Source organism: Panthera pardus, unplaced genomic scaffold (assembly GCF_024362965.1).
Source record: "Panthera pardus isolate Hobbes unplaced genomic scaffold, ASM2436296v1 HiC_scaffold_18, whole genome shotgun sequence".
NCBI classification, from domain to species: Eukaryota; Metazoa; Chordata; class Mammalia; order Carnivora; family Felidae; genus Panthera; species Panthera pardus.
Genome location: NW_026526743.1, coordinates 8,081,710 through 8,095,174, shown reverse-complemented (window position 1 = coordinate 8,095,174; position 13,465 = coordinate 8,081,710). Strand labels below are relative to the sequence as shown.

The 13,465-nt window shown below is 39.6% G+C and overlaps 1 protein-coding gene across 1 annotated transcript in view; it reads left to right on the top strand.

Moving 5' to 3' along the window:
- Positions 1–9,328, top strand: part of LOC109259246 (zinc finger protein 678-like) — an 88,360-nt gene extending 79,032 nt beyond the window's left edge. The window contains 2 exon segments of the mRNA XM_053905807.1: positions 5,552–7,922; positions 7,924–9,328. Coding sequence (XP_053761782.1) covers positions 5,552–7,922; positions 7,924–8,137 — 2,585 coding nt within the window. The 3' untranslated portion in view covers positions 8,138–9,328.
- The last annotated feature ends 4,137 nt before the right edge of the window (positions 9,329–13,465 follow it).

Sequence of the window (13,465 nt, the reverse complement as noted above, 5' to 3'; positions counted from 1 at the left end):
CTCCAGTTCTTCTGTCTCCTCATCTCCATTCCAGTGATGTAGCCATCACGATTGTTCTTTCCTCAGTTAGGGAGACTGCCCCCTCCCACAAAAGCCATGCTGGCTCTTCTTGGGTTTTAGTAGCTTAGAATTTTTAAATTTTTAAAAAATATGCTTAATTATCAGAGAGAGAGAGAGAGAGAGAGAATGGTGAAGGGACAGAGAGGGAAAGTGAGAGAACCCCAAGCAGGATCTGCACTGTCAGCACAGAGCCTGATGCACGGGGCTCAAGCTCATAAACCATGAGATCGTGACTTGAGCTGAAGTCAGATGCTAAACTGACTGTACCATCCAGGCGTTCCTAGAATTTTTTAATATAAAAGAAATGGTTGGTAGTTGAATCAACTGAGCCATTTCTAATATCGCAATACATTGTTGACACCACTTCAATGGAAGGAACAGGAAAAAAAAAACATCAATTGTACACAGGATTCCTTCAGGCACTTAGAATGGAGAGAATTATGAGGACAGATAAAACATGAGCATAATATACTTTGAGAGGAAGATAGTTCCTACTAAAAGCAAGTATGAGAAACTCCTGAAATGTGATGAAAGCTCTGACAAGAAGCTCCCTGTGGTCACTGCAAGGTCTTTGAAAACTTCTTGTGATGAACAAATGTGACAGAGATGGGGACTTGTGAATCAACGTGGTGGTTTTCTGGGATTGAGTCAGATCCTTTTCTCATGATTGATTAAATTGTCTAGTGGTACTGTGGACAAGATGATGTTGGATGCCATAGGTGTCTGTCCTTTCCCAGGCCCAGTTTTGTGGAGGTTGATGGAGAGGAGAACGTTGTGGGCATAGCTTGAAGATGTCACATGCCAGAGATGGTGTTGAAGAGGAAGAAGGCTGCTGGACACTAACAGTTAGAACCAACAAGGCATGTGGGTAGTTCCTCAAAGCACTGGCATCACAGGAATATAAGCCCAACATAGGTCTGATCCAGTGTTGATGGGTGTTCTTCCAGGGATCCTGACCCACAGCTGGCAGAGACCTTCCTCACATCCACTCAGCCCTGTTGTGAGTCAAGTCTGTGCTCCGAACTGTGTGCAGAGCACTGATTGCTTGGGAAGCTGGTCACCAGTCACCAGCACTGAGCATATTTCTGCTCTAAACAGCCTACCCAGTTTTTAGGCTAGATGACGCTATGATGTTTCACAGCCTGGGCTGTCCTTACACCCATTCGGACCTGAGTGGGAAGAGGATATCTATCAATTGTAGAAACCAATAAGATAAAGTAGGGTAGCATGTTCTACCCACATTTCACATTGGCTCAACAGAAGGACAAGAATTCCTTTTCAATACCTGTTATTTGGGGGTATTGAGATTTCCCCAGTGATGTCTCATGTGAATAGTTGCCAGTTGAGCTTACTCTGAGAAGTACTGAGTGGAAATTACCTCTGTCACTATTTTTGTGATGTCACTCCTTTATGATGAATGTTTTTATGTCTCATGAGCTAAGAAAGGTTTCCCTATATACATGTATTTATATTTGTATGCTTAATACAAGTGTACATGTGTGTATAAATATGCACACACACACACTAAGATTGTTTATCCATGGAGTAGAATATTAAAATAGTGTAACTTGATATTGAAAAATAACACTATTAATACAGTGACAAAGTCCTTCCTTTTTTTTTCATTAAATTTTTTTTTTACATTTATTTATTTCTGAGAGACAGTGAGAGATAGAGCATAAGTGGAGGAGGGGCAGAGAGAGAAGGAGACACAGAATCCGAAGCAGGCTCAAGGCTCCAAGCTGTCAGCACAGAGCCCAACGCGGGGCTTGAACCCACAAACCATGAGGTTATGACCTGAGCTGAATTCGGACGCTCAACCGACTGAGCCACCCAGGAGCCACCAAAACCCTTCCTTTTAAAGATTATTCTATATGATATATTGCTTTGTTGCTTGTTTGATTGGTTATGACTGCATGGTTGTTGTCTTTTGCTTCTTTTCCTATTGTTATCGTCTTCTTGTAGGTATAGTTCTAGGAAAATTTCAATGGACTATCTTCAAGCAAATTTTAGCTGCCAGGAACATATTGTTTACTTACGTTTAGAATTCTAATGAAGATATTGTGGTTTGGATTTACCACGTTTGTTTTTTCCAGATACCTTACCTATTTTTTGTTTCCTGTGTTTCCCTGTATTCATATTCAGAAAATAGTTCTAAATTTCATTCTATTTCTCTGGACATTGTATACTCAGTAACATATTACTTTAGGTAGAAATTAAAACATACTTTTTTTTTGAAGCATGCTTTTAAAATCTAGTCACTGTGTGACATTACTTTCTACATTTAATTTCAATTTGTTACTATATGTACACTGATACTTATCTATTGACTACTATTTTTTGATGAGTTTTTTCTTTTTAAGTGAAATCACATGTACAGATCATAAGGGAACACTTCAGTAGAATTTCACAAACGGATCACATCTCTATGATCCACTGAGAACAAGAAACATAAATGTTGGTCCTCTATAATTCTTTTTCATGGCTAGTGGGTTTTTTTAATATGTTTTAGAAATCTTCTCTAATATTGAAACCACAGGCACAAATCTTTTTCTTTTTCCAAACATATCATTATCTTTACGATTCCAATCAGAAATGTATTAAAAATACCTGTTGTGTGGTTTGCGTACAGACATAGATTTCTATTCTTTGTCTTTCCCCAACATGGCTACAAATTTCAGTGTATTCTGAAAATGTTTGAGCATGCTTTCTTTTCATTGGCTTGAACAAATCATTTCTTCACATGGACTAACCTCATTATTATCTTGGAACAGACTTCTGTCAGTTCTCTGTCTTTTTCTGCCTCTAGTGATGTTGAGAAATCTCACAAAACTACACCCTCAATGTCAGTTTTGAGGTCAAAAACGTTCTATCTGGAGCCCCTTCTCTCCCCTGCCCCTCAGCATAAACACAGAGCCACCCGAGGGAAGTAACTCAGTAGAGACTCTGGATGTCTGCCTACCTTACTCCAAGCTCCCACCTCCCTATGCTCTGGTGGGCCTGCCCTTCTCTGTCAAGCCTGCCTCATTCTCAGCAAGGTCGGTCCCTGCCCCAAGAGACCTGGACAAGTTGCTGCCCACACCTCATTTCCTGACCAAACAGTTCTGGAGGGCCTCAGTTCTGGTGGAGTTGATGTCAGGTCTCAATTCACAAGCAGACTGCAGTGCATCTAGCTATGACTTACCATGTTCAGGCCAGGGACCCTACACTGTCCATAGCAATCAAGGAGAGCATCTACAGGCCGCTGTCTAAATGGTCTATGGGAGACATAACTGTCTTTTCTAACATACAGAGGAAGGCAGGGCCTTAGACAAAATGCCAAAGTGAAAGAATTTATCCAAAGTCAAAGAAGAAGATATGGCCATGAAGAGAGATTTAAGTGAAATGGTTGTAAGTAACATGCATGATGGAGAATTGAAGGCAATATTCATAAGGATACTCTCTGGGTTGAAAAAAGAATAGTGAGAACCTTACCAGGGAGCTAAAACAGCTAAAAAAGAATCAAACAGAGAAGAACAGTGCAATGAATGAGATTGAGGGACACTTGGGTGGGTCCTTGAATTAAGCATCCAACTCTTGATTTTGGCTTAGGTCATGATGTCACGGTTTGAGAGACAGAACCCCAACTTGTTCTCTGCAGTGACTGCCTCTGGAGTCTGATAGGGATTTTCTCTCCCTCTTGCTCTGCCTCTCTTGTGCCTTCAGTCTCTGTATCTCTCGGAAAAAATAAACAGTTTTTTTTTTAAATAAAGAAAAGGAAAAGATTGGAAACAGGCTTAGCAGTGAACAGCAGGCTGGAAGTACCAGAGGAATGACTTTGTCACCTAGAAGAAGAAAAAAATGAAGAAAAATAATGACTCTAAGCAAAAGACAGGAGAAGAATCATGCAACAGTATTGAATCGGGGAACTCAGAGACTCCATCAAATGTAATAATATTTGCATGATAGGAGTCTCAGAAGCAAAAGGGAGAGAAAAGGGGGGGGAAGTACTTTATTTTAAGAAATATTAGCAGAAATCTTCCATAATCCTGGAAGAAAACAGACCTCCAGATCCAGGAATATCAAAATAGATAAAAACAAAAAAATAAAAAACTATATGCTGCCTCTAAGGACTCATTTAGACATAGAGACACCTGCAGGTTGTTTTCTTAGAAAAGAAACAGGTTGTTTTCCACTGCTCCCCAGTGGATTTCTTTTCTAAGTTATTTGATTTGTTAGGATATCATTGTATATCTAGTTGAAGCATTACCAATTTTGTTATTTTTCTTGTTACACTGGGCATTACTTTCAATGTTATGTTATTTTTTATTCTGGTCTCTATTTCATTTATTTCTGATTTTTCTTTCTAAATAAAATATTTTCAGATTTTGCTTTGTAACTTCTTCCTCTACTAAATTTCAGCTAACAGACTTCCTTTTCTAGTTCCTTTTGGTGTAATGTTGTTAATTTCAATGTTTTCCTTAACTGAAGCATTTATGGCATTAAAAAATAGAAAACTCGAAAGCAGTAGAAAACCTAGCAGAAATAACTCAAGCGATGACCAAAATAATACAAAATAAAAATAAGGATCCTTTAGGGTTTTCTATAGATCGTGTCATCTGTGAACAGAGATAAGATTTTTAGGAGTTTGTAGCCTTCTTTAAAATAGTTATTCCTTTCATTTGTAACCTGGTAATGCTGGTACCACAGAGAGTATTTTCATATTTTCCCTTATCTTCACTCCTTGGAAATACTAGAGGAGATTTTAAGTACTTTCTCGTGAAATGCCTGTTTAAATGATCCACTGAATTTATCGGACATAACAGCTTTCCTTGTTTAGAGTTAGTTTGTTTTTTTGTTTGTATTTGTTTAAATTACTCTTTGAATCTACTTACTACTCAGCAGTAGTGATTTTTTTTTGTTGTTTTCATGATGGAGTATAGGTGGTTATACCTTATTTGAATTCATTATCCTCTGTTGGTATCAGTTTGTGGGCATATAATTATCCATTGTTGCCTCTTTTATTCATTTTATTTCAACAGTATCAGTGATAACATGTCTGCTTTCACTTCACTGCTGCTTTAGTTGGTCGTTTCTCTTTCATTCTGACTTGATTGAAAGGTCTATCAATTTTGTTCATTTTTTCTCAAAGCCAATGCTTCCTCTGGTTGCTATGGTCTTAGTTTTACTGTATGCTATTTTGTTGATTTCAGTTTTATGTTTAAGTTTCCTTCTGTGGTGATTTTGGGCTCATGTGGTAGTTTTCCTGATCATTCAAGGTATAAGAAAATGATTTCTACGATAGCATGACAGTACTACAGAATTATCTATTAGGACATATGGTCAGTATGTTGCATGCAACTTTATGTGTCCGTGAAGGAATGAAGTCCTGATGATTCCTTCTCAAACATTTAGTCGATGTTTTCTGATTGATTCTAAGGTTACATAATAGAAGTCATCTGAGAGTAGTAAGTGGGATGATTTTACTCTTCTGTTATTTGATCTCTTTCAGCTGTATCTTCACAATGCACCCAGAATTTCCTGCCAAAGCCGTGCTTAGAACCTTCTCTCCAAAAAGTGTCAATGGGTGAACATAGTACCCTTGAGAATTTACACTTAATAATAGATTGTGACAACGATGGGGAGAGTGAAGGGCATCAAACATATGACGGACATTTCCAAACGGAGACATCTGCCCATAGGAAGAATCTCACTGACCCATATGCTGAAGGATATAGAGTATTTTGCAAACCCTCCCCTTTTAAGTTAGCTACTTCTACAAAGCAGTGTGTTTCCGTCACCAAAAACTCAAGTCAAAGATTCAAACATAAATATTTGTCGAAAGAAAATTTGGAAAATGTGGAAAGTTACCTCATTCGGGTGGAAAATAAGTATTTGAACCAATTTGAAAATAGGATCGGATTGACCTTTCAGACAACTGTTTCTGAAAATCATAAATTTAAAAATGAAGAAGAAATTGTTAAGGGGTGTCAATTTGAGGGGCACGTCACAAAGAAGTCAACCCTACAAACCTACGAGAGTATTTTCAATGGACATAGAATTGTTCCTTGCACTGCATCTGAGAAAACATTTAACCAGGGCTCAATTGTTAACAAATGTCTACGTACTCATTTGCCAGATAACCATTTTGAATGTGATAAAGGTAAGGAAGTTTTGCCTCAAAGATCTAAACATATTATACAGAAGAGTATGCCTATAAAAGAAAATCTTTATAAATATAATGCATGTGGGAAAGATCTGAAGGAGTCCTCCAGTGTTGGTGATCATCAGACAATTTGTGTGGGAAAAAACACATACATTTGTAATAAATCTGGAAGTGTGTTGAGTCAGTCACAAAGACTAAATGCACATAGGACAATTGGTCCTGGAGAGAAAAGGTACACTTGTAGGGAATGTGTCATAGTCTTTCATTGGCACTCGGCACTATCTCAACATCAGCGAATGCATGCTGGAACGAAATTGTACAAATGTGAAGAATGTGGTAAAACCTTTAAGGACTACTCATCACTAAATAAACACAGGCAAATCCGTATCAGAGTGGGACATCACAAATGTCAACAATGTGGCAAAGCTTTTAGGAGGCACTCCTACCTTCCTAGACATCAGAGCATCCATACTGGAGAGACCCCTTACCAATGTAAAGAATGTGGCAAGGCCTTTACCCAGCGCTCAACCCTTACTCAACATCTACGAATTCACACTGGGGAGAAACCTTACCAATGTAAATATTGTGATAAGGCCTTTAGCCAGCACTCAAACCTTATTCGACATCATAGAGTTCATACTGGAGAGAAACCTTACCAATGTGGAGAATGTGGCAAGGTCTTTGGCCAGCACTCACACCTTACTCAACACCACAGAATTCATAGTGGAGAGAAACCTTACCAATGTAAAGAATGTGGCAAGGCCTTTAGCTACCACTCAGTCCTTATTCACCATCACAGAATTCACACTGGAGAAAAACCTCACCAATGTAAAGAATGTGGCAAGACCTTTACCGAGCACTCAAACCTTACTCGTCATCTGAGAATTCATACTGGAGAGAAACCTTACAAATGTAAGGAATGTGGCAAGGCCTTTACCCAGCACTCAATCCTTACTCGACATCTCAGAATTCATACTGGAGAGAAACCTTACAAATGCAAGGAATGTGGCAAGGCCTTTACCAGGTACTCAAATCTTATTCGACATCTCAGAATTCATAGTGGAGAGAAACCTTACAAATGTAAGGAATGTGGCAAGGCCTTTAAAGGACCCTCAGACCTCACTCGACATTACAGAATTCATAGTGGAGAGAAACCTCACCAATGTAAGGAATGTGGCAAGGCCTTTACCAGGCACTCGCACCTTATTCAACATCTCAGAATTCACACTGCAGAGAAACCTCACCAGTGTAAAGAGTGTGGCAAGGCCTTTAGCTACCACTCAGTCCTTATTCACCATCACAGAATTCACACTAGAGAGAAACCTCACCAATGTAAAGAATGTGGCAAGACCTTTACCGAGCACTCAAACCTTACTCGCCATCTGAGAATTCATACTGGAGAGAAACCTTACAAATGTAAGGAATGTGGCAAGGCCTTTACCCAGCACTCAAACCTTACTCGCCATCTCAGAATTCATACTGGAGAGAAACCCTACAAATGCAAGGAATGTGGCAAGGCCTTTACCAGGTACTCAAATCTTATTCGACATCTCAGAATTCATAGTGGAGAGAAACCTCACCAATGTAAGGAATGTGGCAAGGCCTTTACCAGGCACTTGCACCTTTTTCAACATCTGAGAATTCACACTGGAGAGAAACCTCACCAGTGTAAAGAATGTGGCAAGGCCTTTAGCTTGCATTCATGCCTTATTCAACATCTCAGATCATGCTGGAGAGAAACATTACCAATGTAAAGAATGTGGCAAGGCCTTTACCAGGCGCTCAAACCTTATTCAACATCTCAGAATTCATGCTGGAGAGAAACATTACCAATGTAAAGAATGTGGCAAGTTCTTTACCCAGCCCTCAATCCTTACTCGACATCACAGAATTCACACTGGAGAGAAACCTGATAATGTAAAAAGAATGTAAGTCAGTGCCTGTAAGTGGTGCCCAGCCCTTACGGGACATCAGAGAATTCCTATTAGAGAGTAACTGTACAAATGTAAAGAATGTGCAAGCTCTCCCTGCAAGTCACAACTTACTCCACATTCTAGTTATCACATAGGAGCCAAAGTGTGAAATGGAAAGTGGCCATGCCTTTACCTGGAATTCAATCTTTGCTCGATATCACAAAATGCACCCTAGATGCAAACCCTAGAAATGTAATGAATGAAGACCCTCATTTTAAATATACACTTTAGGAAACACAAGAGATGCATATAAGAAAGTAACTGGAAAGATAGATTTACAAAAGTATTTCATTGAACATCAAATGTGAATCATGTTACAGAAATCAAGTAGAAAGGAGTATATCAGTCATTTCATTCAGACATTCCTTCAAAATACTTATAAGGAATAACACAGAGTTAGACACTTAGAAAACAAATATGCTATTCTGGTCCTAAAGATCTAGTGGATCGGTTTTTGAATAGGTATAATTAATATCAAAATGTGCTTTGTTTTGTTTTTTGTTTTTTGGGTTTTTTTGCTTACATTGACCCTCTTTGGGATTTGTGACTAGCAAATATTAATGTTTCCTACTCTCAAATCCCTTCGGAAGATTCATTTATTCCTGGTGGATGTGTGAAACCATGTGGATGACTTGTTGAATCAAAAGTATGAGATGCCCTTCTTTATTAGATGGGACCCAGGCATGTCTAATTTTCCACAGAAGATAAAGGATAGTTTGATGCACAACATCTGAAGCAAATCTAAATGGAGATGCTGTTTGTGGTTATACCACTGATGTAAGTTGTCATGAGACAGGTGTTGAGAACACCATTGTCCATTTATTAATTCTAAAAACTTCCTGAATATTAGAAAGAAAATGTTTTACGATAAGGTCTTAAAGGCAAAAGAGGTGGCAGTCCAGTGCACTGATAGATCTTTATAACAGCAATAGTCAGAGCACATGAGTTGATGTGGCTGCAATGAAGACATCTTCACAGATGGCAGCCAGAGCCTAGCTAACTCTTCCCCCAAATGGCATAAATTGTACATCCACATCTCTCAACAATTACCTCCGGCCTGATATTTATGGAAATCACTACTCCCCTGTCATTACATCAACACATGAATGCTTTTTTACCACTTGTATTCTATATTTTGAACGATTTGTTGAGTGGATTTGAAATGCATAAATCGGTCTGTGTGAACTTAATATATTTTAATTAATAAAACATAATTGTTCTTAATGTGTTAACATGGATGTGTAATGAATGAAGTGTGATCCAACCAACAATGTTACCACATCCTCTTGTATTTAAGGTTGTAGGTAACTGATGGAATCTATAACTCTTTTCCTAACACAACGGCATAACATACCCAGTAATCCGTTTTCTCTGCGGCCTTAGGATTTACATAATATGCCATTATTTTTCCCCTCGTTTATCCATGATACCATTTTCTCCTCTTTGTGAATACTGTGATATTATTATGGATATATTATGGAGTCTAGAGGGGTACTGCTGACCTTTTACCTAAGGTCCCCTGTGAAACGCTATTTGGCATTCATTTTGCACAGCCAGTCCATTTGTTTTTAAGTTTATTCTGAGACAGAGCATAAGCATGGGAGGGGCGAAGTAGTGGGGAGAGAATCCCAAGCAACTCTGCTGTCAGCACACAGCCAGACACAGGCTTCAGACCCATTAACTATGGGATCAAGAGCTACATGCTTAACCTACTGAGGCATCCAGGTGCCCCTAGCCAGGAGTTTTACTGGGTCTTGACTGACACCAGCCCCTCTCACTAGTACTTTCCCTAGACAACACCCTACAGGCTCACAAGATAATGTAACTTTTGATAAGACAGTTTTAATCTTCCCCTGTGACAAACAGGGTCTCCTTTCTCCCAGTGCTTTCCCCTCTGTGTCCCTTACAGAAGGTCAGAGCTTGCTTAAACCTGCTATAGTTTGAATGGCGAAATCTGGACTTAGCCAGAGGATCTAAAGCATGCCATCATGGCAGCTAAGACAGCTATGTGCCCCCAGTCATTGGGGGGTGGGTGTTGTTTTCATGTGCATATGAAGCAAACATGCACATATGCTAGTACTGGGTGTGTAATAAATACCCCATAAGTAGGAGAAACAAATACCAATAGTAGTGATAATGAAGCCCCAGATGAGACAAGGTAAAGATTTAGCATAGTGGATTCTGTGCGTGGAGGAAACACCTGTCCCAGGTTGCATAACTGAGAATGCGTATAGAAACATAACTTCTACTTGTTTTATTTCCCAGTTGTCTCCATATCTCCACTGCTGTGTTTGTTCATCTTTGGTGCCAGATTTGTAGACATCACAAACATTCTTCTGTGCCTGTGTTGTGGTGAGAGTGTCCTCACTAGCTGCTTAGTTGAGATGAGAGAGATGTAAGGCCGTGGATATTCAGACCTGTAGCGCTGGAATGTGGGATGGGAATATAAGTAAAACATGATGAAGCCATCATCCTCAGAGAGAACTATAAGACCTATGAAAAGAAAATGTGAAGGACTCTTTCCAACGCAGGGAAGTACCTGGAGGTAGTTCCCTTTAGTCACCCAGGGTCCTAGGCAGCTCTTGCTGGTGTCATTGGATGAATAAATGTCATGGAGATAAGGAATTGGCAAAAGTGGTGGGTTTCTGAAGATTGGGGGTGTCCTCCTTTGTCTCCATGATTGCACTGAATTCCTTTGTCTTACTGAGGCCCAGAAGCTGTCAGATGACAATGATTACTGGTTTGCCCAAGCCTAGATCAGAGGCAGTGGATGAAGGAGGGGTATTAGATGATGCAAACGTTTTGGGCATAGCTTTAAAATGTCACATGGCAGAGTCGATTTTGGAGATGAAGAAGACTTCTGGACATTGTAATGGAATCAGCAGGACATGTGCTGTGGTTGTTCAAGCACTAATATCCCAGGATATAACTCCAATGAAAGTGAGATCCAGTGTAGATGGGTGACCTTTCAGGAAAGACAATTCATTGTTGTGAGGGACCTTCCTGTTGTCAGTCAGGCCTAGATGAGTATAGGCCTGTACTCTTGCTCTGTCCATGGCCCAGATTTTTTGGAGCAGCAGTTCAACAGTGACAGGCAGTGAGCGTCTCTGATTCCAACAGTCTAGCAAAACTGTTCACTGACTAAATGAACAAATATTTGATGTGTATGTGAATGTTAGTAGGCATAAAAAGGTATGAAATCTTGCCATTTTTTTAACATTTATTTATTTTTGAGAGACACAGAGAGGCAGAGCATGAGCAGGGGAGGGGCAGAGAGAGAGAGAGAGATACAGAATCCGAAAAAAGCTACAGGCTCTGAGCTGTTTGTTAGCACAGAGCCTGACATGGGGCTCGAACTCACGAACTGTGAGACCATGGCCTGAGCTGAAGTCGGAAGCTCAACCAACTGAGCCACCCAGGCACCCCAGAAATCTTGCCTTTTGTATGAATGGGTGGTGTTACAGAGTGTTATGCTAAGTGAAACAGTCAGAGAAAGACAAATCCTATATGATTTCATTCACATGTGGAAATCAAGAAACAAAACAAGAGAGCAATGGGAAAGAAAAATAACAAAAGGGAGAGGCAAACCAAGAAAAAGATGCTTAACTATAGAGAGCAAACTGATGGTTACCAGAGTGGAAATGGGTAGGCAGATGGGTTAAATAAGTGATGGGGAATAATGAGGTCCCTTGTGAGTTGAGACCTGGGTGTTCTATGGAATTGTTGAGTCAGTATATTGTCCACAGGAAACTAATGTTACACTGTATGTTAACCACCTGGAAGATAAAGAAAACCCTCTGGGAAGTGTTTTGTTGTTTACTGATTGAGGAACATTTTCCTCTTAGGTTAACTGACTTCAGCAAGTGCACAGAATATAACTTGGCAAACAAATGGAAACATTTATCTCTTCTTCCTACCTGGTTCTTCCAGATCTCAGAAAATCTTGGTGCCTATTCTTAAGGTTTATTCTAATACATAGCTTGCATAATTTCAATAAGAGTCTTTCCTCCGTGTGACAAGACATACTTGGAAACACTTAGGTAACTAAGACTTTGACTAGAATATCATAGCTGAGAAAGACCGAAATCAATTCATAAATGAGGAGACAGCTATAAGGATCTCTGATGGACTTCATGGACCCAATCAAGCCCCCTTGGAAGTATGAGCATGATTCCTTGCTTACAGAGTCCCTGGAAGCCTTCCCAGGTGAATCAAGAACTTTATTTCCTAATAGTTTCAATAATCTTGGCATGTTTTGGAGACCTCAAGAATATAGAAATTCACCCAAATCTATAAGTGTTGCAGGCAACACCTGATGGCAAGTATTTGGCTTCGTTTCTGTCCTTGAGAGGCTATTAAAAGTTTAATGTAGTGACTTCTTATGAAAAATTACAGCAAAGCCGGTTTTAAAGAGTCTATCGGTCAAACCTCTATTGTGATTGCACTTATGTAAATAAGGAGGTCAAGTTTTTTTTTTCTCCAAATACACTGAGTTTGCAATCCCATTACTGTTAATTTGGCTTTACTTGGTAAAGTGAGAATGATTATAGACAAAAATGTTTCAATAACATATCTTTGTAGATTTAGACTTTAATAATATTAATCATAAATTGTACCAGATCCTGATTTCTTCTTGTGTCCTCCAATGCCTGGCTAGAAATCCTGAGAAGAATGTTTTATTAAATCTGTGTTGAATTTGAGAGAAAGAGAAAGGGCGCACAAACAAGGGAGGGGCAGAGAGAAAGGGAGAATCCCAAGCAGTCTCCCTGCTGTCAGTCAGGGCAAAGCCCAAAGCTGGCTCAATCCCTGCAACTGTGCAGTGATGACCCAAGTCAAAATCAAGATTCGGGCACTTAATGGACTCAGCCACCCATGCGCCCACCACCCCCTAAAATAACATTTTTATTTTTCTCCTTTCTGTCTTGGAATCATTTGAGGACAAAACTTCCTTCTGTCCTGAAGTTCTGGAAACTTCATATAAGCACTTGATGTTAAGAAATCGATCATTAACATTGGAAACACTGTGAAGAAGTTTAAGTTTCTAAGACAAAGAGTCATTTCTGCCACAGAACTGCAATCTGTGGTTTATTGTGGTCGTGCAGTATTAACAACAAATTTGTCTTTCTTTTAGTAGAGTCCCAAGGGAACACCAACTGACTGTGTAACATGCAGCCACACAGGCTGCACGTGGGGAGCCAAATCAGCAACACTTGCCCATTGCTAGCCAAGAAGCAACTGAAACATGACACACAGGGAACTAGAACCAGAGAGCATCTCAGATGCTGAA